General features: G+C 40.1%; 1 protein-coding gene across 1 annotated transcript in view; it reads left to right on the top strand.

Annotated features, from left to right (window-relative positions):
* Positions 1-3,973: 3,973 nt before the first annotated feature.
* LOC149493696 (uncharacterized) overlaps positions 3,974-23,032 on the top strand; it is a 43,166-nt gene continuing 24,107 nt past the window's right edge. The window contains exon 1 of the mRNA XM_089726313.1: positions 3,974-4,426. Within this exon, the coding sequence (XP_089582439.1) occupies positions 3,974-4,426 (453 nt within the window). The remainder of the gene's footprint in view (positions 4,427-23,032) is intronic.

Genomic DNA, 23,032 nt, shown 5'->3' with positions numbered 1-23,032 from the left:
TGGCACGGGCGTGCGCTTCAATGTAAGTGGTTCCTCGCGAGAGGCAGAGGCGTGCACAGTCTGGGGCATGCTTTGTGGCACGGGCGTGCGCTTCAATGTAAGTGGTTCCTCGCGAGAGGCAGAGGCGTGCACAGTCTGGGGCATGCTTTGTGGCACGGGCGTGCGCTTCAATGTAAGTGGTTCCTCGCGAGAGGCAGAGGCGTGCACAGTCTGGGGCATGCTTTGTGGCACGGGCGTGCGCTTCAATGTAAGTGGTTCCTCGCAAGAGGTAGAGGCGCGCACGGTCTGGGGCGTGCTTCGTGGTAAGTGTTTCCTCTCGAGAGTCAGACGCGGGCACGGCCATGGGCGTGCTATCCAGCACGGGGATGCTACTCTAGCACGGTCTGGGGCGTGTTGTTTAGCACGAGCGTGCTTCTTGTTCACCTCAACATATGCTTCAATTAATGTAAGAACTTTGGGACTATCTTGAAGTTCTACACAGCACTTGTTGAAAGTAAGGTTATGGAGCTCTTGTGTGACTTGTTCTTGACTGTGTAGGGACATGGTTATTCTATATGTGATTGATGATGGTGGATCCGTATCATCCCTCCCTTCTTTAAAAAGATTTGTCCTCAAATCTGCATCCATGTCAAAGGGAGACAAGTCACTAATATTGAAAGTAACGGAAACACCATACTTACTTGGTAAGTCCTGATACGGATCAAGGAAGCAAGGTGAAGGATCCTCTAGCTCTACCCGTGGGGCCAATCACAAGAGCTCGTGCAACCAAGCTACGAACAGCCTTGAATGCATTTGCTCAAGAACAAATCACATTGGAGCTTCAAGATCATAATTATGCAAGATGTGAGATTGAACTTGAAGAAGCACCAAAGCTTGTTATGATGCTTGAGGCGTGCAATGAGGCTGTCATTTGATGCATTTTACATGATTCTATACTTAGGCAAATTTAGGAGGTTGTTATCTTATTATGAGCTTAAGTATGGGTTGTGTAGGGCCTTCAGCCCATTTGCCCTATTTTGTTTAAATTCTTTTAGTGGACTTAATTAATTAAATGTAAGGTTGGTTGGGCTTATTTTCTAGAGTAGGGCCAGCCTAAGTTAGTTAATGTTTAAGTCAGGATTGTTTTAAGTAGTTAGCTTGGACTTGTATTTAATTAAGCCCATTTGGGCCACATTAGGGATAAGCTTGGGCTAACTTAAGTTAATAGCTAAATTAGGGTTAGCTTAGGTTACTTATAATGTTGTAAGAGTTGCACAGCAGCCACCATTGAATTGAAATCAAAACAAAACGTTTTCTTCTTGTTCTTTCAAGAACAGATTGTGTTCTTCATAGAACCAAAATATCCTTAGTAGTTAAGCTTGTGAGTTCTACAAGATTAATTGCACCAAGAATTTCAGAGTTGTTTTCAAGAGTACTTGAAGGTAAGTTTCTGATTCTTGTTCTAAATTCCTTGCTTTCTCTCTTCAAGAGTACTTGGGGGTTAAAGGGATTGTCGGGTACTTCCGAGATTGCATGCTTTCCGCTAGATGTTCCTTGTTGATTTGCAAGAGTACTTGTTAATTGGCTAGGGTCATATCATCTGGTATCAGAGCCAAATCAAAGTTTTGGGGTAAGTTCTGTTATCTTAGTTAGGAATTTGAGTTTTCTTGTTGTTGGATTCATTGTTGTTTATCTTCGTGTTTTCTTTTCATTCTGAGATCTACACATTATCTCTTTAGGTCTTGTTGGATCTAGACATTATCTCTTTAGATCTTGTTGGATCTAGACAATTTCTCTTTAGATCTTGTTGGATTTAGATAATTTCTCTTTAAATCTTCTTGAATCTAGTTTTCTCTTTGTATCTTCTTATTGTTTGCATCATTTTCTAGTTACCCTTTTGACTAATTCAAGATCTATCTTTGAACATTCTTGTTGTTTGCTTATTTCTTGATAAAAAAAAAAAAAAATCTGGATCTGAATTGGTTGTTAAAGACATTACCTACCTGAAATTGAATTGGGAGACACAAAAATCATTGTTGGACAAAGTCATTACCTACCTAAAATTGAATTGGGAGACACAAAAGTCATTGTTGGACTAAGTCATTACCTACCTAAATTGAATTGGGAGACACAAACCATCCACTTATACCTTGTTAAGCCCTTACCCTACCTAAATTGGGTCACATTTGTAGGTTAAGTGAGGATATAAATCAAAAACGTTGTGCTACAGTAACTTGCTACAGGAACTTAGAAGCAAACTTGCTACAGTACCTTAAAACGTCTGCTACAGTAACTTGCTACAGGAACTCAGAAGCAAACTTGCTACAGTACCTTAAAAAAAAAAATTTTTTTTTTTTTTTGGGTTTTCTTTGTTTGCTTGCTTTGATTGGGTAGAATTAATTAGGTCCATATTTGGTTTGCTTTGTAGCGAACTAAATTCATACACTATATCCCTAAATCGTCTTTTAAATTCTAGTTTCAATTTCTTGTTTGTGTGCTATCTTTGCTTCATTTAACATTGCTAAAGTGTTATTTGCTTGTTCCTACACTTTAGTTTATTGATTTCTAGCAATACACCTTTCTTATTCTTGTATTGCCATTCAAACATTGTGATTTCTTGATAGAGTTTGTGCATTACTTAATTATATTCTTTGTTTTTCCTAACTTTCTCTTGACTTTTGTAGCAACTTTGGGATTCTGAAGTGCAATTATTCAAGTGGAAAGAGTGGTAAAAGGCTGGAGTGAAACCCACATATTGAAAAAAAAAAAAAAAGCCAAATAAGGAGAGAAACACGTGAGGGAGTGATAAACTAACTATTTCCTTAATTTTTGCAATCTTATTTCAGGATGTCTAATTCATCTAGAGACAAGGATAATAGCCCTCTCAAAGTTGAAGATCCAAAACTACAAGCCTTTCTAGATGCTTTCTCTGGAGAAATGGGACGAATCACTAGGCTTATGGAGAGCTTTAATGACAGACTGGAGATTCAAGAGCAAAAGACAGAAAGACATGACCCTAATGCCACAAGGAGGGGTGCAAGCACTTCCAAAGAGCACTCTAGACAACCTTGGCATGAAGAGTATGAAGAAGAGGATGATGAATGGCATAGAGAGCCTATGTGGGCAAGAGGAGGTAGAAATAATAGAGGAAGAGGAAGAGGGATTGGTAGAGGCCGTGTTTACATAAATGAAACTTACTATGGAGAGGATGACGAAGAGGTTGACACACCATTAGATGGTAACTTGGGTAACATCAAACTCAAGGTGCCACCTTTCAAAGGCCGAAACAATGCAGACGAATACTTGGAATGGGAGAGGAAGGTCGAGATGATCTTTGAATGCAACAGGTATAATGAAGAAAAAAAGGTGAAAATTGCAGCCTTAGAGTTCCAAGACTATGCTCTATTTTGGTGGGATCAACTTAATCAGAGTCGAAGAAAAGTGGGAAGACGACCTATCCACAATTGGGAAGACATGAAGGAGGTAATGAGAAAATGTTTTCTTCCTGAGCATTATTTCAGGGAGTTGCATCAGAAGCTTCATAGACTCGTCCAAGGAGCCAAATCAGTAGAAGACTATCATAAGGATATGGAGATGTGCATCAGTAGAGAAGCAGAGAAAAGGGAAGAGCACCACATCATATAGGGCTGCCAACAACAACAGCAATTCTTGGGGTGCTAGATGGCCTAAAAGGGAGGAGAAAAAGGAGTTTCAAAGCTCTACACAAAAGGGGACAGATTCAGTGCCTAAGGCATTCACGCCTAATGTGCCAACTTATTCAAAGGGTTCAAGTTCCAATACTCCTAGTAGAGACATCAAATGTTTCAAGTGTCTTGGGAAGGGCCATATATCTTCTCAATGCCCTAATAAGAGAGTAATAGTGATTAGGGATGGATACACCTATTCTGAATCTGAGGATGAAGAAAACCCAATGCCACCACTTGAAGACTGTCATGATGATGATGAGGTTGATGATGAAGTTTTACAACCTGAGATGGGACAATTACTAGTTACTAGGCGAGTTCTCAACATGCAAGTTCAAGAGGAGAGCTTAGTACAAAGAGAGAATATTTTCCATACTAGGTGCTTAGTACTTGACAAGGTATGTCTTTTGATTATTGATAGTGGAAGTTGCACTAATGTAGCTAGTTTGAGCATGGTGCAGAAATTGGGTTTGACATGTGTGCAGCACCCAAGGCCATATAAGCTTCAATGGCTAAATGATATGGGTTCTGTAAGAGTAAACAAGCAGGTGAAGGTGCCATTTTCCATTGGAAAGTACAAGGATGAGGTCACTTGTGATGTAGTACCTATGCTAGCTGGGCATATTCTTCTAGGCCGCCCATGGCAATTTGACAGGCGAGTCCAGCATGATGGGTACACCAACCGGTTCTCCCTAGCCTATTTGGGTAAAAATGTGGTTCTAGCTCCTTTAACACCACAAGAGGTCTATTTGGACCAAAAGAGGATATTAGAAAGTGAGGGGCAGAATTGTATTCAGGGGGAGGGAGAAAATAAAGATCAAGAAAAAAGGGATAAAGAGGCCAAGAGTGAAAAGAAACAATTGAATGGCCCATTGGTGAGTGAAACACCAAGAGAGGGAAGAAAGAAACAAAACATGTATGTAAAAGAGAGAGAGATCCGTAGCAGTGTTGGTGAGGGTAGACCAATCTTAATGATTCGGTTTAAGGAAACTTTGCTTAATTTGCTTGACATTGACACTTCTTCTTTGCCTCCTAGTTTTGTTTCTTTGTTGCAGGAGTTTTCTGATGTGTTTCCTGATGAAATGCCTAGCGGACTACCACCCCTAAGAGGCATTGAGCATTAGATTGACTTCGTGCCCGGAGCCACAATTCCTAATAGGCCAGCGTATAGGAGCAACCCCATGGAGACTAAGGAGTTGCAGCGCCAAGTTGATGACCTGTTGTCTAAGGGATTTGTGAGGGAGAGTATGAGCCCATGTGCAGTGCCTGTATTACTTGTGCCTAAGAAGGACGGTTCTTGGAGGATGTGTGTTGACTGCCGAGCTGTCAACAAAATCACAGTTAAGTATCGCCATCCAATTCCTAGGCTAGATGATATGTTAGATGAACTGCATGGTAGTAAATACTTTTCGAAAATTGATTTAATGAGTGGATATCATCAAATTAGAATGAAGTTAGGTGATGAATGGAAAACTGCCTTTAAGACTAAGTATGGTTTATATGAGTGGATGGTTATGCCATTTGGTCTAACAAATGCACCTAGTACTTTCATGAGATTAATGAACCATATCTTACGTGCTTTTCTAGGCAAATTTGTTGTGGTTTATTTTGATGATATACTGATTTATAGCCAATCTATTGATGAGCATATTGAGCATGTTAGGTTAGTATTGATAACTTTGAGAGCTGAAAAGTTATATGCTAAACTACAGAAATGCACTTTTTGCATAGATAGGCTTGTTTTTCTTGGTTTTGTTGTGAGTGCACAGGGGATTGAAGTCGATGAGGAGAAGGTTAAAGCAATTTGAGAATGGCCAACTCCTAAATCTATATCTGAGGTGAGGAGTTTCCATGGCTTGGCAAGCTTCTACCGGAGGTTTGTGAAGGACTTCTCTACTATAGCAGCCCCACTCACAGAGGTGGTAAAGAAGGAAGTTGGGTTCAAATGGGGGGAAGCGCAACAAAGGGCATTTGATACTTTAAAATCCATTCTTTGTTCTGCTCCTATTTTAGTTTTACCTGACTTTGATAAAACATTTGAGATTGAGTGTGACGCTTCTGGTGTAGGTATTGGTGCAGTGTTGATGCAGGAGAGAAAGCCTATTGCCTATTTCAGTGAGAAACTCAATGGAGCGCAACTCAATTATTCAACCTATGACAAGGAGCTATATGCTCTAGTGAGAGCATTGGAGGGAGGTTGTGAGATTGCATGGGGTGCCACGCACCATAGTCTCAGACCGTGATGCCAAATTCCTTTCTCACTTTTGGCGTGTTTTATGGGGTAAGCTTGGTACAAAGTTGCTGTACTCTACTACTTGTCATCCCCAAATGGATGGACAGACTGAGGTAGTTAACAGAACTCTAGGTACTTTACTTAGAGCGGTGGTTGGTAAGAATCTGAAAACTTGGGAGGATTGTTTGCCTTTCATTGAATTTGCTTATAATAGGTCTATACATTCTTCTAGTGGTTATAGTCCATTTGAGCTTGTGTATGGTTTTAATCCTTTAACTGTACTTGATTTATTTCCTTTGCCTTTAAGTGAAATTGCTAACTTAGATGGTGAAAGAAGGCTGAATTGATCCGGAAGATACATGCTAAAGCTAGGGCTCATATAGACATGAAGAACAAAAGCTATGCTGACCGTGCCAACAAGGGAAGGAGGCATGTGGTATTTCAACCTGGCGATTGGGTTTGGGTGCACATGAGGAAGGAAAGATTCCCAAACCAAAGGAAAGGAAAGCTTGCTGCCCGAGGTTATGGGCCTTTTCAAGTGTTGGAGAGGATCAATGACAATGCCTACAAGATTGATCTACCAGGTGAGTATGGCGTGGCTGCTACCTTTAATGTTTCTGACCTTTCTCCATTTGATTATGATTCAGATTTGAGGACAAATCTTTTTGAGGAGGGAGGGAATGATACGGATCAAGGAAGCAAGGTGAAGGATCCTCTAGCTCTACCCGTGGGGCCAATCACAAGAGCTCGTGCAACCAAGCTACGAACAGCCTTGAATGCATTTGCTCAAGAATAAATCACATTGGAGCTTCAAGATCATAATTATGCAAGATGTGAGATTGAACTTGAAGAAGCACCAAAGCTTGTTATGATGCTTGAGGCGTGCAATGAGGCTGCCTGATACGAATCCACTACCACCAACCACCTATGGAGCTCAAGGGAACAAGGACCACAACAATGACAATCCATTAGCACTTCCTAGTGGACCAATTACAAGGAGCCGTGCAAAGAAGTATGGAGCAACCATGTCCTTACACATTCAAGAACAAGTTACAAAAGAGCTCCATGACCTTGCTTTCAACAAGTGCTATGAAGAACTTGAAGGAACACCTAAGTTTCTCACATTAATAGAAGCACATGTTGAATGGGAACATGAATTGGTTAGCACGCCCGTGCTAGATGGCACACCCCAGGCCGTGCCCTCGTCTGACTTGCGGAGCAAAACAACTACCTTGAAGCACACCCCGTGCCAAATAGCACACCCAGGCCGTGCTTCCCTCTGACTCTAAAGCACCCCCGTGCCAAATAGCACACCCTGGCCGTGCTTCCCTCTGACTCTCACGAGGGAACCTCTACATTGAAGCACGCCCGTGCCAAATAGCACACCCTGGCCGTGCTTCCCTCTGACTCTCACGAGGGAACCTTTACATTGAAGCACGCCCGTGCCAAATAGCACACCCAGGCCGTGCTTGTCCCTGCCTCTCATTTAGTTAGTTAGCTTATTTTGGGTTTTTACTTTGTTAATGGGTTGGGCCTCCAATATTTCGTCCACCCTTGAATAATTAGCCTTATTTTGATTAGATTTAGTCAATCTTTAGTGGATTTGGATTAGATCTCCAAATCCTTAAGTTGTTATGATTTTATTAGTCTTATCCTTAGTTGGTTTAGATTTGCTAAATCCTACTCCTTCGCTAACTCTAAATCCTTTAAGGATCTGGACATCTTAGATTAGTATAAATAGCTTGTTATTTTGTAAATATAACATCAATTATTCAATCAATTAAAAGAGAGGTTTTTCTTCTTCCATGCCTTTGGCGTGTTCATGTTTTTAGAGAGTGTGAGATTGCATTCTTCTAATTGCGTCAAGAATCAAGGTAAACTTATCAATTCTTTGTGGCGTTTATCTTATTCTTTTACTCTATTTGATACGGATCCATCATCACTCGTCGCTGGATCTCAAGGGAGCATGGCTAACGACGAAGGAGATCCATTGGTGCTTCCTATTGGACCGATTACAAGGAGCCGTGCCAAGCGATATGGAGCAGCCGTATCACTATTTGTTCAAGCCCAAATAACACGAGAACTTCATGATGTCGCATTTAACACGTGTTGTGAGGAACTTGAAGGCATTCCTAGGCTCCTAATGTTGCTACAGTGCCCGTGCCAATAAGTTTGACTTTGCTACAGTGCCCGTGCCAATAAGTTTGACTTTGCTACAGTTGAACTTGACTTTGCTACAGTTGCTACACACTGGTGCAACTCGCGAGCGCGAGCTTGACCTGCGCGAGCGCGAGAAGCGCAAACGAGAGGCAGAGAGTTAGGCCGCGCAACTCGCGAGCGCGAGCCTCACATGCGCGAGCGCGACCAACACTCGCGAGCGCGAATCTACACTGCTCGAGCGCGAGAAGCGCAAACGAGAGGCAGAGAGTTAGGCCGTGCAACTCGCGAGCGCGAGCCTAACATGCGCGAGCGCGACCAATACTCGCGAGCGCGAACCTACACTGCGCGAGCGCGAGAAGCGCAACTCGCGGGGCAGAGAGCTAGTTAGCATAAGTCGCGAGCGCGAACCTACAATGCGCGAGCGCGACTCATGCCTATTTTATGTTTTATGCTTTATTTGTTATCTTTGTAACCTAATATGTTTAGGTTTAGTATAAATACTCTCATCTTCATTGTAAACACAACTTTTGAGATATTGATAAACTTCATTTGTTCAAGCTTTGCTTGTTCTCCTTGCTTAGAGTGATAGTGAGAAATTGCTTCCTCTAATTGCATTAAGAATTAAGGTAAACTTATCAATTCGTTTGTGGCGTTTATCTTGTTCTTTGCTCGATTATTGGTGTTACCGTTTCACTATAAACGTGGGGTGCCATAGAGCTATTAATCTCGATTATTGGTGTTTCCGTTTCAATATAAACGTGGGGTGCCATAGAGGCGAACTTATATCCCATTCCTTTAATTCCCGATCCCGGATCCGCGTCACTATTATTGGTGTTCTTACTTCATTAAGCTTTGGGTGCCATAGAGGGGAGTTTATTCTAGATCTTTGATCTCTTCCAAAACTTGTCATTGAGTTCATGAAATTTATTTTCATTGGGTTCCGCGTCAGTTTGGTATCAGAGCCAAAGATTAAGGTAAATTCTTATTTATCTTAGTTCTAGGGTTTGTGTTTATTTGTTTTCTTGTTCTTCTTCTTCTTGTGTTTGTTTTCTTCTTCATCTTGTTTCTTTTGTGTTTGTTTTCTTTTGTTTAGTTTCAATTCGTTTTGCTTCAATTAAATTTCATAAATTTCGTTCTTGTTCAAGTCTGGAAGTTTAGATCTTAGATCTTGTTGACTAAAAAAAAAAAAAAAAAAAAAGAGTATAAAAAAAAAAAATTCGTCCACCATTGAAGTTTGTTGGTGTGGATCTTGTTTTTGTTCCTGAATCCAAGGGATTTGATCCTACTTCAAAGGGATTTTACCTTATTTTGTGGGATTTTGCCATATTTTGTGGGATTATTCCTAATCCTTAGGAGATTTGACCATAATTAGTGGGATTGTTCCTAATCCTAAGGGGATTTGACCATAGTTTATGGGATTTAGTTATCCACTATAATCTTGTGATAAAATCCAATCTTAACTACTTGTGGATAAGATAACAGAAATTAGTTGACCATATCTTTTGAGATTGAGCAAAATCTACTACAATCCTTGTCAAATCTAAGAATCCTACTTGAATTGGGTTACAATAAAAGGGACACAAGGCAGCACGCCCGTACTACACCTCAAGCACACCCGTGCTAGATCTTGCCTACCACTTGTCGGAATAGGCCTAATTACACACGCCCGTGCTCCATCTAGCACGCCCGTGCTCGATTCTGTCCATTGTTTTCTTTTGATTTTTCTTTGTTTGCTTGCTTTGTTTTGGGTAGAATTATTAGGTCCATATTTGGTTTACTTTGTAGTAAGCTAAATTCTTACATTATATCCAGTAATTGTCTTTTAAATTCTAGTTTTCTTTATTTTTGTTTAAACTTTCTTTTGCTTCTATTACATTGTTAGGGTGTGTTTGCTTGTTTACTACACTCTAATTGATAATTAAAGTAGTGCATTGTTTATGTTCTTGTGCTACTATCCATCACTTTTTTGAGTCTTCATTCTAGAATTGTGCTTGCTTTTCATTGTTAAGTTTTATTCCTTGTTCTAAACATGATCTTTGAGTTGGTTGGTTGAACTAAGATTCTGAAGTTCAATTGGAAGAATTGCAAGGAGTGATTTCAAGAGTGTAAACACGTGAGGGAGTGATTTATCAATAACCCAAATCTTTTGTGTTTTCTTTTGAATACTAACCATGAGTACAGGCAAATCTGGAGATGGTAATGATCCTCAATTAAAACTTTTCATGGAAGCAATTCAATGACAGTTTAGAACCTTCAATAATCTTGTCCAAGACATGAGGGAGGAATTGCAAGAGATAAAGGCTTCACAAAGCTCTAATACAACTAGAACTCATCCACAAACCAGATTTCAAGACCATGATGTTGAAGAGAGTGAAGAGACCAATCCTAATAAACTTGATGGGGACTTGGGATCAATTAAGATGAGGATTCCAGAATTCAAAGGCAACAACAATGCTGAAGAGTACCTTGAATGGGAAAGGAAGGTAGAACAAATCTTTGAATGCCATAACTATTCTCAAGAAAAGAAATCTCATCTTGCTGCTGTTGAATTCAAAGGATATGCTATGTTTTGGTGGGAACAATTGCTATTGAAAAGAAGAAGGAAGGGATTACGACCCGTACCACCATGGGATCTCATGAAAGAGCTAATGCACCAAAAATTTGTCCCTACTCATTACTTTAGGGATTTACATAACAAATTAGCTAGAATGGTGCAAGGAGGAAGGAGTGTGGAAGAGTACTACAAGGAGATGGAGATTTGCATGGCAAGGGCCAAGATTGAAGAGGAAGAGCAAATCACCATGTCACGATTCCTTGGAGGTCTCAATAAAGACATTGCTGATGCTTTAGAGATGTATAGGTATGATACATTGGAGGATATGATAGATATGGCCATGAAACTTGAAAGACAGAAAAAGGGGAGATCCACCAACAAGTATTCCAGCAACACATGGGGATCTAAATGGCCTAAAGAAGGTGAGAAGAGGGAATTTAAGGGTTCTAATTGATACGGATCCATCACCACTTGTCGTTGAAACCCAAGGAAGCATGATGAACAATGAAGGAGATCCATTGGTGCTTCCTAATGGACCGATTACAAGGAGCCGTGCCAAACGATATGGGGCAGCCGTATCATTATTTGTTCAAGCCCAAATAACACGAGAACTTCATGATGTGGCATTTAACAAGTGTTGTGAGGAACTTGAAGGCATTCCTAGGCTTCTTATGTTGTTAGTGGCATGTGAAGTTGGTGTTCTACAGTTGCACGGCCGTGCCAACTAGCACGCCTCAGACCGTGCACTCTACTGACTCTCTAAGGTGAGAAGAGCACGCTTGCTACAGTGCCCGTGCTACTGCGCACGCCCGTGCTACAGTGCCCGTGCTACTAGACCGTGCACTCTTCTGACTCTTTAAGTGGAGAATTGCTACAGTGCTACAGTGACATGCTACAGTGCTACAGTACCCATGCTACTGCGCGCACGCCCTGGACCGTGCAACCTACTGACTCTTTAAGTGTGCTACAGTACCATGCTACAGTGCATGCTACAGTGCCCGTGCTACTGCGCACGCCCGTGCTACAGTGCCCGTGCTACTGCGCACGCCCGTGCTACTGCGCACGCCCTGGACCGTGCAACCTACTGACTTAGGCGTGTTTTGTGTGTTTTATGCTTTATTGAGCCTATTTCTTGTTTTAGTATAAATAGCTTGTCTTCCATGTAATAAGACAACTTTGATATATTGATAAACAACATTTGTTCAAGCTTTGCTTGTTCTCCTTTGCTTAGAGTGATAGTGAGAGATTGCTTCCTCTAATTGCATCAAGAATTAAGGTAAACTTATCAACTCGTTTGTGGCGTTTATCTTATTCTTTGCTCGATTATTGGTGTTACCGTTTTCTTATAAACGTGGGGTGCCATAGAGCGATTAATCTCGATTATTGGTGTTTCCGTTTCCTTATAAACGTGGGGTGCCATAGAGGGGAACTTACATCTCATCCTTTGACTCGATCCGTGTCATTTGGTATCAGAGCCAAATCAAAGTTTTGGGGTAAGTTTTGTTATCTTAGTTTAGGAATTTGAGTTTTCTTGTTGTTGGATTCCATTGTTGTTTGTCTAAATTCTTGTTTTCATTCTAGATCTGGATTTTTCTCTTTAGATCTTGTTAGATCTAGATATTTTTTCTTTTAGATCTTGTTAGATCTAGACATTGTCTCTTTAGAACTTGTTGGATCTAGATTTTTCTCTTTAGATCATCTTGGATCTATAATTTTTCTTATTAGATCTTCTTGGATCTAGGTTTCATCTTGCTTTTCTTCTTTGTGTTTGCTTAGTGTTCGATTATCCTTTTGGATTTATTCCAAATTCTGGGTTTTTGCTTTGTTATTCATTGAGTTTTCTTCTAGTGTTCTTGATTTTAAAAAAAAAAAAAAAAAGGAAAAAGAGAAAGACTTTAGGTTTGTTTTTTTAAAAAAAAAAAAAAAAAAAAATCATTGTTCGACAACTAATTATTACCTACCAAATTTGAATTGGGGGACACAAAAGCATTGTTGGACAATTAATTATTACCTACCAAATTTGAAGTGGGAGACACAAAAAGCATTGTTGGACAATATGATCATTACCTACCTAAATTGAATTGGGAGACACAAAACACCCACTTATACCTTGCTAAGGCCTTACCCTACCTAAATTAGGTCACATTTGTGGGTTAAGTGAAGGTACAAGTCAAGCACGCCCGTGCCTCTACTTAGCACGCCCGTGCTACAGTAGCACACCCGTGCTACAGTGACTCGTGCTACAGTACCTTATAAAAAAAAAAATTGGGATTTTCCTTGATTGCTTGCGGCATTGTTTGGGTAGAATTACATAAGTCCTTATTTGGTTTGCTTTGTAGTAAACTGAGTTCATAAATTATATTCGTAAATCGTCTTTTAAATTCTAGTTTGTTTAATTCTTATTTTGATCTTCCTTTGCTTCTATTACATTATTAAGGTGTATTTGTTTGTTCACTGCACTCTAAATTAATATAATCAAGTAGTACATAGTCTTGTCCTTGTACTACCATCCATTATCGTTTTGATTTTTCTTTCTAGATTTTGTGCTTACTTTCATTGTTAAGATTTATTTCCTTGTTTCTAAATGCACTTTTGAGTTGGTTGGTTGATCTACGATTCTGAAGTACAATTGGAGGAATTGCAAGGAGTGATTGAGGAGTGTAAACACGTGAGGGAGTGCTTTATCACTAACTCAAATCTTTTTCGTGTTTTCTATTCTTGAATACTAACCATGAGTACAGGCACATCTGGAGGTGGTAACGGAGATGGAAATCCAATTAGAGATCCTCAACTAAAATTATTCATGGAATCTATCCAAGGACAATTTAGAACCTTCAATAATCTCTTTCAAGACATGAGGGAAGAATTGCAAGAGATGAAGGCTTCACAAAGCTCTAATGCCACTAGAACCCGTCCCCAAGTTAGAACTCAAACACATGATGATGAGGAGGCTGAAGATACTAATCCTAATAAAATTGATGGAGACTTGGGAGCAATTAAGATGAGAATCCCAGAATTCAATGGCAACAACAATGCTGAAGAATACCTTGAATGGGAGAGAAAGGTAGAACAAATCTTTGAATGCCATAATTATTCCCAGGAGAAGAAATCCCATCTTGCAGCTGTGGAGTTCAAAGGATATGCTATGTTTTGGTGGGAACAATTGCTACTAAAAAGAAGAAGTAGGGGGATGCGACCAGTACCACCATGGGAGATCATGAAGGAATTAATGCACCAAAAGTTTGTCCCTGCTCATTACTTTAGGGATTTACACAACAAACTAGCAAGAATGGTGCAAGGAGGGAGGAGCGTGGAAGAGTACTACAAGGAGATGGAGATTTGTATGGCAAGAGCCAAGATTGAGGAAGATGTCCAAATCACCATGTCACGATTCCTTGGAGGTCTAAATAGCGATATTGCTGATGCTTTGGAGATGTATCGCTATGATACACTAGAAGAGATGGTAGATATGGCCATGAAGCTAGAAAGGCAGAAAAAGGGAAAGTCTACCAACAAATATTCCAGCAATACTTTGGGAAACAAATGGTCCAAAGGAGGAGAGAAGAAAGACCTCAAAGGTCCTAGTTTCCACAGAACGGAATCAGTTTCGAAAGGTAAAGAGGTTGCCCAAACTACATTCAAGGGAAACAAAGGTACTTCTAACTCTACAAACCCTGCTAGAGAGATTAAATGCTTTAAGTGTTTAGGAAAAGGGCATATTGCATCTCAATGTCCTAATAAAAGGGTTATGATTGTTAGGGAGGATGGTAATATTAGTTCTGAATCTGAATGTAGTGATTGTGATGATTTGCCTCATTTGCATGATGTTGATAATGACAAGTCAGATGAGGATGAGCATAACTTATTGTTTGCTGAACGTGGAGAATCTCTAGTTGTTAGGCGAGTTTTGAATATGCATGTTAAGGAGGAGAGCCTTGAACAACGTGAGAACATATTTCACACTAGATGCTTGATACATGGAAAAGTGTGCTTGCTTATTATTGATGGGGGTAGTTGCACTAATGTTGCTAGTGTGAGTATGGTGAATAAGTTGAATTTGGCATGTCTTATTAAACATCCTAAACCTTATAGATTGCAATGGTTGAATGATGGTGGAGAGGTGAAGGTGACACGCCAGGTGCTTGTGCCGTTTTCTATTGGATGGTACAAAGATGAAATTTTGTGTGATGTAGTACCAATGCAGGCAGGCCATCTATTGTTGGGAAGGCCATAGCAATATGATCGAAAGGCACTACATGATGGGTTCTTTGATCGATACTCTTTGGTTCATAAGGGGAAGAAGGTGACTCTTGCTCCATTATCACCTCAAGAAGTGTACACCGATCAGAAGAAAATACTTGAGAGAGAGAGAGAGACTTCAGCTTTGAGGGAAGATGGGAGTGAGGCTTCCAGTTCGAGAGAACAAAAGAGTGTTAAAAGAGAGGTTGAAAAGAAAGAGGCCATAAAAGATACCAAACAGATTATTGGCCCAACGGTGAGTGAAACACCGAGAGGAGAGAGAAAGAAACACACTTTTTATGCGAGAGCTAGAGAGGTTAAGTGTGCCATAGCCTTGAGGCAACCCGTGTTGCTTCTTAGGTTCAAGGAAATTTTATTTTCTAACACTGACACTAACCTTGATGGTTTACCTTCTGTGTTTGTTTCTATGTTACAGGAATTCACTGATGTTTTTCCAGAGGAGCTGCCTAGTGGATTACCACCTTTGAGAGGGATAGAACATCAGATTGATTTCATTCCCGGCTCCACCATTCCAAATCGACCAGCCTATAGAAGCAATCCAACGGAGACAAAGGAGTTGCAGAGGCAAGTTGATGAGCTTATGGAGAAGGGATTGGTGCGAGAGAGTATGAGTCCTTGTGCCGTTCCGGTACTTCTAGTACCTAAAAAGGATGGTACATGGCGAATGTACATTGACTGCAGGGCGGTCAACAAAATCACTGTAAAGTATAGACACCCTATACCTAGACTTGATGACATGTTAGATGAGTTGTGTGGGTCTACTTACTTTACAAAGATTGATTTAATGAGCGGTTATCATCAAATTCGAATGCAACCAGGTGATGAATGGAAAACTGCTTTCAAAACTAAGTATGGCTTGTATGAATGGTTAGTTATGCCTTTTGGATTGTCTAATGCACCTAGTACTTTCATGAGGCTTATGAATCATGTTTTACGTGCTTTCTTAGGAAAATTTGTAGTTGTATATTTTGATGATATACTTGTTTATAGCAAGTCTTTGAATGATCATGTTACACATGTTAGGCTAGTATTACAAGCTTTGAGGACTGAACAATTGTATGCTAAGCTTAAGAAGTGCACATTTTGTATAGATAGACTTGTGTTCCTTGGTTTTGTTGTGAGTGCACAGGGAATAGAGGTGGATGAAGAGAAAGTGAAAGCTATCAAGGAATGGCCGACGCCGAAATCAGCTTCGGATGTGCGAAGTTTCCATGGGTTGGCAAGTTTCTACCGACGGTTTGTACAAGATTTCTCTTCGATTGCCGCACCACTCACGGAGGTAATTAAAAGGGAAGTTGGGTTCAAGTGGGGCGAGGAACAGCAGAAAGCGTTTGACACTCTTAAAGGGAAGTTGACATCCGCTCCTATACTTTCTTTACCTAACTTTGAGAACACCTTTGAAATTGAGTGTGATGCTTCTGGTGTAGGAATTGGAGGAGTGCTGATGCAAGAGAAGAAGCCAATTGCCTATTTCAGTGAGAAGTTGAATGGAGCACAACTCAATTACTCGACCTATGATAAGGAGTTATATGCCTTGGTGAGAACTTTAAGTGTATGGCAACATTACTTACTACCTAAAGAGTTTGTCATTCATACTGATCACGAAGCCCTAAAACATTTGAAGGGTCAAGGTAAGCTCAACAAGCGACATGGTAAGTGGGTTGAGTTCATTGAACAATTCCCTTACGTTATTAAATACAAGCATGGAAAGGATAACGTTGTTGCTGATGCATTGTCACGGAGATATACTTTACTTACTACTCTTAGCTCTAAATTGATAGGATTTGAGTATGTTAAGGATTTGTATGCGTCTGACTCTGATTTTGACAATGTATATTTGGCATGTGAACATGGGGCATTTGATAAATTTTATCGACACGAAGGATATTTGTTTAGGGGCAGTAAACTTTGTGTGCCTAAATGCTCTATGCGTGATTTGCTTGTACTTGAGTGTCACTGTGGGGGATTGATGGGACATTTTGGGGTACATAAGACTTATGACATGTTGAATGAACATTTTTATTGGCCTCACATGCGAAAAGATGTCGAGAAAGTTTGTAATTCTTGTCTTACTTGTAAACAGGCCAAGTCTAAGTCTATGCCTTTACCAGTTCCTAGTTCACCTTGGGTTGATATATCTATGGATTTTGTACTTGGATTACCTAAGACTAGGCATGGTAGAGACAGTATATTTGTAGTAGTTGGTAGGTTCAGCAAAATGGCTCATTTCATTCCTTGTCATAAAACTGATGATGCTATTCATGTTGCTGAATTATTCTTTAGAGAGGTGGTACGATTACATGGAGTTCCACGGACTATCGTTTCTGATAGGGATGCTAAGTTTCTTTCACATTTTTGGAGGGTTTTGTGGGGTAAGCTAGGTACAAAATTACTTTATTCTACTACTTGTCATCCACAAACTGATGGACAAACTAAAGTTGTGAATAGGACTTTAGGAACTTTACTTCGTACTATAGTGGGTAAAAATTTGAAAACTTGGGAGGATTGTTTGCCATTTATTGAATTTGCATATAATCGAAGCATACATTCTACTTCAGGTTTTTCTCCATTTGAACTTGTTTATGGATTTAACCCACTAACTGTTTTGGATCTTGTTCCTTTACCTTTACATGAGCTCTCTAGTTTAGATGGTGAAAAGAAAGCTAAACTGGTGAAGTCTTTACATGAGAAGGCTCGAACAAATATTGAAAAGTGGAACAAACAGTATGCTGACAAGGCCAATAAAGGAAGGAAGAAGCTAGTGTTTGCGCCTGGAGATTGGGTTTGGGTACACCTTCGGAAGGAGAGATTTCCCAACCAACGAAAGTCTAAGCTAGATGCACGTGGAGATGGTCCATTCCAAGTCTTGGAACGCGTCAATGACAACGCCTACAAGATAGACTTGCCCGGTGAGTATGGTGTTTCCGCTACCTTTAACGTTAGTGATTTGTCTCCTTTTGACATGGATGCAGATTTGAGGACAAATCTTTTTGAGGAAAGGGGGGATGATACGGATCCATCACCACTTGTCGTTGAAACCCAAGGAAGCATGATGAACAATGAAGGAGATCCATTGGTGCTTCCTAATGGACCGATTACAAGGAGCCGTGCCAAACGATATGGGGCAGCCGTATCATTATTTGTTCAAGCCCAAATAACACGAGAACTTCATGATGTGGCATTTAACAAGTGTTGTGAGGAACTTGAAGGCATTCCTAGGCTTCTTATGTTGTTAGTGGCATGTGAAGTTGGTGTTCTACAGTTGCACGGCCGTGCCAACTAGCACGCCCCAGACCGTGCACTCTACTGACTCTCTAAGGTGAGAAGAGCACGCTTGCTACAGTACCCATGCTACTGCGCACGCCCGTGCTACAGTGCCCGTGCTACTGCGCACGCCCGTGCTACTAGACCGTGCACTCTTCTGACTCTTTAAGTGGAGAATAGCTACAGTGCTACAGTGACATGCTACAGTGCTACAGTACCCATGCTACTGCGCGCACGCCCGTGTTACTGCGCACGCCCTGGACCGTGCAACCTACTGACTCTTTAAGTGTGCTACAGTACCATGCTACAGTGCATGCTACAGTGCCCGTGCTACTGCGCACGCCCGTGCTACTGCGCACGCCCGTGTTACTGCGCACGCCCTGGACCGTGCAACCTACTGACTTAGGCGTGTTTTGTGTGTTTTATGCTTTATTGAGCCTATTTCTTGTTTTAGTATAAATAGCTTGTCTTCCATGTAATAAGACAACTTTGATATATTGATAAACAACATTTGTTCAAGCTTTGCTTGTTCTCCTTTGCTTAGAGTGATAGTGAGAGATTGCTTCCTCTAATTGCATCAAGAATTAAGGTAAACTTATCAACTCGTTTGTGGCGTTTATCTTGTTCTTTGCTCGATTATTGGTGTTACCGTTTTCTTATAAACGTGGGGTGCCATAGAGCGATTAATCTCGATTATTGGTGTTTCCGTTTCCTTATAAACGTGGGGTGCCATAGAGGGGAACTTACATCTCATCCTTTGACTCGATCCGTGTCACTAATTCCCAAAGGACAGATTCAACATCAAAAGGTAAAGAGGCTGTCCAAGCTCCATTCAAAAGCAACAAAGGTACTTCTAACTCTACAACCCCTTCTAGAGAAATTAAATGTTTTAAATGTTTGGGGAAAGGGCATTATGCATCTCAATGTCCTAATAAAAGGGTTATGATTGCTAAAGATGACGGGAATATTAGTTCTGAATCTGAATGTAGTGATTATGATGATATGCCTAATTTATATGATGATATGCCTAATTTAGATGATGATAATGATGATTTAGAAAATTTAATACTTCCTGAACATGGAGAAGCTTTGGTTGTTAGACGTGCTTTGAACATGCATGTCAAAGAAGAAAGCCTTGAGCAACGTGAGAACATATTTCACACTAGATGTTTGATTAGTGGAAAAGTGTGTACTCTTATTATTGATGGGGGTAGTTGCACTAATGTTGCTAGTGTAAACATGGTAAACAAACTGAACTTAATTTGTCTCAAGCATCCTAAGCCTTTTATAGGTTGCAATGGTTGAATGATTGTGGGGAAGTCAAAGTAACTAAACAGGTACTTGTGCCATTTTCTATTGGATGGTATGAAGATGAAATTTTGTGTGATATAGTACCTATGCAAGCTGGACATCTATTGTTGGGAAGACCATGGCAATATGATAGAAGAGCACATCATGATGGATTCCACAATCGATACTCTTTGATTCATAAGGGGAAAAAGGTGGTTCTTGTGCCATTATCACCTCAAGAAGTATATGAAGATCAAAGAAAAATAGTTGAGAGAGAGAGAGAGGTTTCAGCCTTGAGAAAAAAAGAGAGTGAGGTTTCGAGAGAACAAAAGAGAGAAGATAGAAAGAATGAGGGAAAAGAGGCCACAAAAATAACAAAACAAATCAATGGCCCAATTGTGAGAGAAAAAGAAAGAGAGGAAAAAAAGAAACAGACTTTTTATGCAAGAGTTAGGGAGGTTAAGTGTGCTATTGCCTTGGAGAAGCCCATATTGCTTCTAAGGTACAAAGAGGTTTTATTTGCTGAAACTAACACTAACCTTGAAAGTTTGCCTTCTATGTTTGTTTCTATGTTGCAAGAATTTGATGATGTCTTCCCTAGTGAACTACCAAGTGGTTTACCACCTTTAAGAGGAATAGAACATCAAATTGACTTCATTCCTGGATCCACCATTCCAAATAGGCCTGCCTATAGAAGCAATCCAATGGAAACAAAGGAATTGCAAAGGCAAGTTGATGAACTTATGGAGAAAGGTTTGGTGAGAGAAAGCATGAGCCCGTGTGCCGTTCCCGTGCTTCTAGTACCTAAAAAGGATGGAACATGGCGCATGTGTGTTGATTGTAGAGCGGTCAACAAAATCACTGTAAAGTATAGACACCCTATCCCTAGACTTGATGATATGTTAGATGAATTGCATGGGGCAACTTACTTTACTAAAATTGATTTAATGAGTGGATACCATCAAATTAGAATGCAACCAGGTGATGAATGGAAAACTGCTTTTAAAACTAAGTATGGTTTGTATGAATGGTTAGTTATGCCTTTTGGATTATCTAATGCACCTAGTACTTTTATGAGGCTTATGAACCATGTATTGCGTGCCTTCTTAGGAAAGTTTGTGGTTGTATACTTTGATGATATACTCATCTATAGCAAGTCTCTTAATGATCATATTGAGCATGTTAGGATAGTGTTACAAACTTTAAGGACTGAAAAGTTGTATGCTAAACTTAACAAATGCACATTTTGTATAGATAGACTTGTGTTTCTTGGATTTATTGTGAGTGCACAGGGTATTGAAGTAGATGAGGAGAAAGTTAAAGCCATCAAAGAGTGGCCAACTCCCAAATCAGTTTTTGAAGTTAGGAGTTTTCATGGGTTGGCAAGCTTCTATAGGAGGTTTGTTAAAGATTTCTCTTCAATTGCAGCACCACTAACAGAAATAATCAAAAAGGAAGTTGGGTTCAAGTGGGAAGAAGAGCAACAAAGGGCGTTTGACACGCTTAAAGGGAAGTTAACTTCTGCACCTATACTTTCTTTGCCTAATTTTGAGAATACTTTTGAGATTGAGTGTGATGCTTCTGGAGTGGGAATTGGGGCTGTCCTAATGCAAGAAAAGAAGCCAATTGCCTACTTTAGTGAGAAGTTGAATGGAGCACAACTCAACTACTCAACCTATGACAAAGAGCTTTATGCCTTGGTAAGAACTTTACATGTTTGGCAACACTACTTATTACCTAAAGAGTTTGTCATCCATACTGACCATGAGGCCCTAAAACACTTGAAGGGTCAAGGTAAGCTCAATAAAAGACATGGTAAGTGGGTTGAATTTATTGAACAATTTCCATATGTGATTAAATACAAGCATGGAAAAGATAATGTTGTTGCTGATGCATTGTCAAGAAGATATACTCTAATTACTGCTCTTAGTTCTAAATTACTTGGATTTGAGTATGTTAAGGACTTATATGTGAATGATTCTGACTTTGGCAACATATATGTAGCATGTGAACATGGAGCATTTGATAAGTTCTATAGGCATGATGGATATTTATTTAAGGGCAGCAAACTTTGTGTGCCTAAATGTTCTATGCGTGAATTGCTTGTGCTTGAATCTCATAGTGGGGGATTGATGGGACACTTTGGGGTACATAAGACTTATGATATGTTGAATGAACACTTTTATTGGCCTCATATGATTAAAGATGTAGAAAGAGTTTGTAATTCTTGTATTGCTTGTAAACAGGCCAAATTTAAGTCTATGCCTCATGGATTATACATGCCTTTACCTGTTCCTAGTTCTCCTTGGATTGATATATCTATGGACTTTGTACTTAGATTACCTAGGACTAAGCGTGGTAAAGATAGCATATTTGTTGTTGTTGATAGGTTAGCAAGATGGCTCATTTTATTCCTTGTCATAAAACTGATGATGCCATTAATATTGCTGATCTATTCTTTAGAGAAGTAGTAAGATTACATGGGGTACCAAGAACTATAGTTTCTGATAGGGATGCAAAGTTTCTTTCACACTTTTGGAGAGTTTTGTGGGGTAAGCTTGGAACTAAATTGCTTTATTCTACAACATGTCATCCACAAACAGATGGACAAACTGAAGTTGTGAATAGGACTTTAGGAACATTACTTCGTGCCATTGTGGGTAAGAACTTAAAAACTTGGGAAGATTGCTTGCCATTCATTGAATTTGCATATAATCGTAGCATACATTCTACTTCAGGTTTTAGTCCATTTGAACTTGTTTATGGCTTTAATCCACTAACTGTATTAGATCTTGTTCCTTTACCTTTGAATGAACTTTCTAATTTAGATGGTGATAAAAAGGCAGAATTGGTGAAGTCCTTACATGAGAAGGCTAGAGCCAACATAGAAAAGAGGAACAAGCAATATGCTAATAAAGCCAACAAGGGCAGGAAGAAGTTAGTGCTTATATCAGGTGATTGGGTTTGGGTACACTTTCGCAAGGAAAGATTTCCCAACCGAAGGAAGAGTAAGCTAGATGCACGTGGAGATGGTCCATTCCTAGTCTTAGAGCGAATCAATGACAATGCCTACAAGATAGACTTGCCAGGTGAGTATGGTGTTTCTGCAACTTTTAATGTTAGTGATTTGTCTCCCTTTGACATGGATGCAGATTTGAGGACAAATCTTTTTAAAGAAGGGGCGGATGATACGGATCCACTATCACCAACCACCTATGGAGCTCAAGGGAACAAGGACCACAACAATGACAATCCATTAGCACTTCCTAGTGGACCAATTACAAGGAGCCGTGCAAAGAAGTATGGAGCAACCATGTCCTTACACATTCAAGAACAAGTTACAAAAGAGCTCCATGACCTTGCTTTCAATAAGTGCTATGAAGAACTTGAAGGAACACCTAAGTTTCTCACATTAATAGAAGCACATGTTGAATGGGAACATGAATTGGTTAGCACGCCCGTGCTAGATGGCACACCCCAGGCCGTGCCCTCGTCTGACTTGCTGAGGAAAACAACTACCTTGAAGCACACCCCGTGCCAAATAGCACACCCAGGCCGTGCTTCCCTCTGACTCTGAAGCACCCCCGT

The sequence above is a fragment of the Jatropha curcas genome, chromosome 9, assembly GCF_041381405.1.
Source record: "Jatropha curcas cultivar XTBG-Jc1 chromosome 9, XTBG_Jcur_1.0, whole genome shotgun sequence".
In the NCBI taxonomy this organism is placed as follows: domain Eukaryota; kingdom Viridiplantae; phylum Streptophyta; class Magnoliopsida; order Malpighiales; family Euphorbiaceae; genus Jatropha; species Jatropha curcas.
The sequence above is the reverse complement of the archived record's forward strand: the minus strand, read 5'-3'. Positions and strand labels throughout refer to the sequence as shown.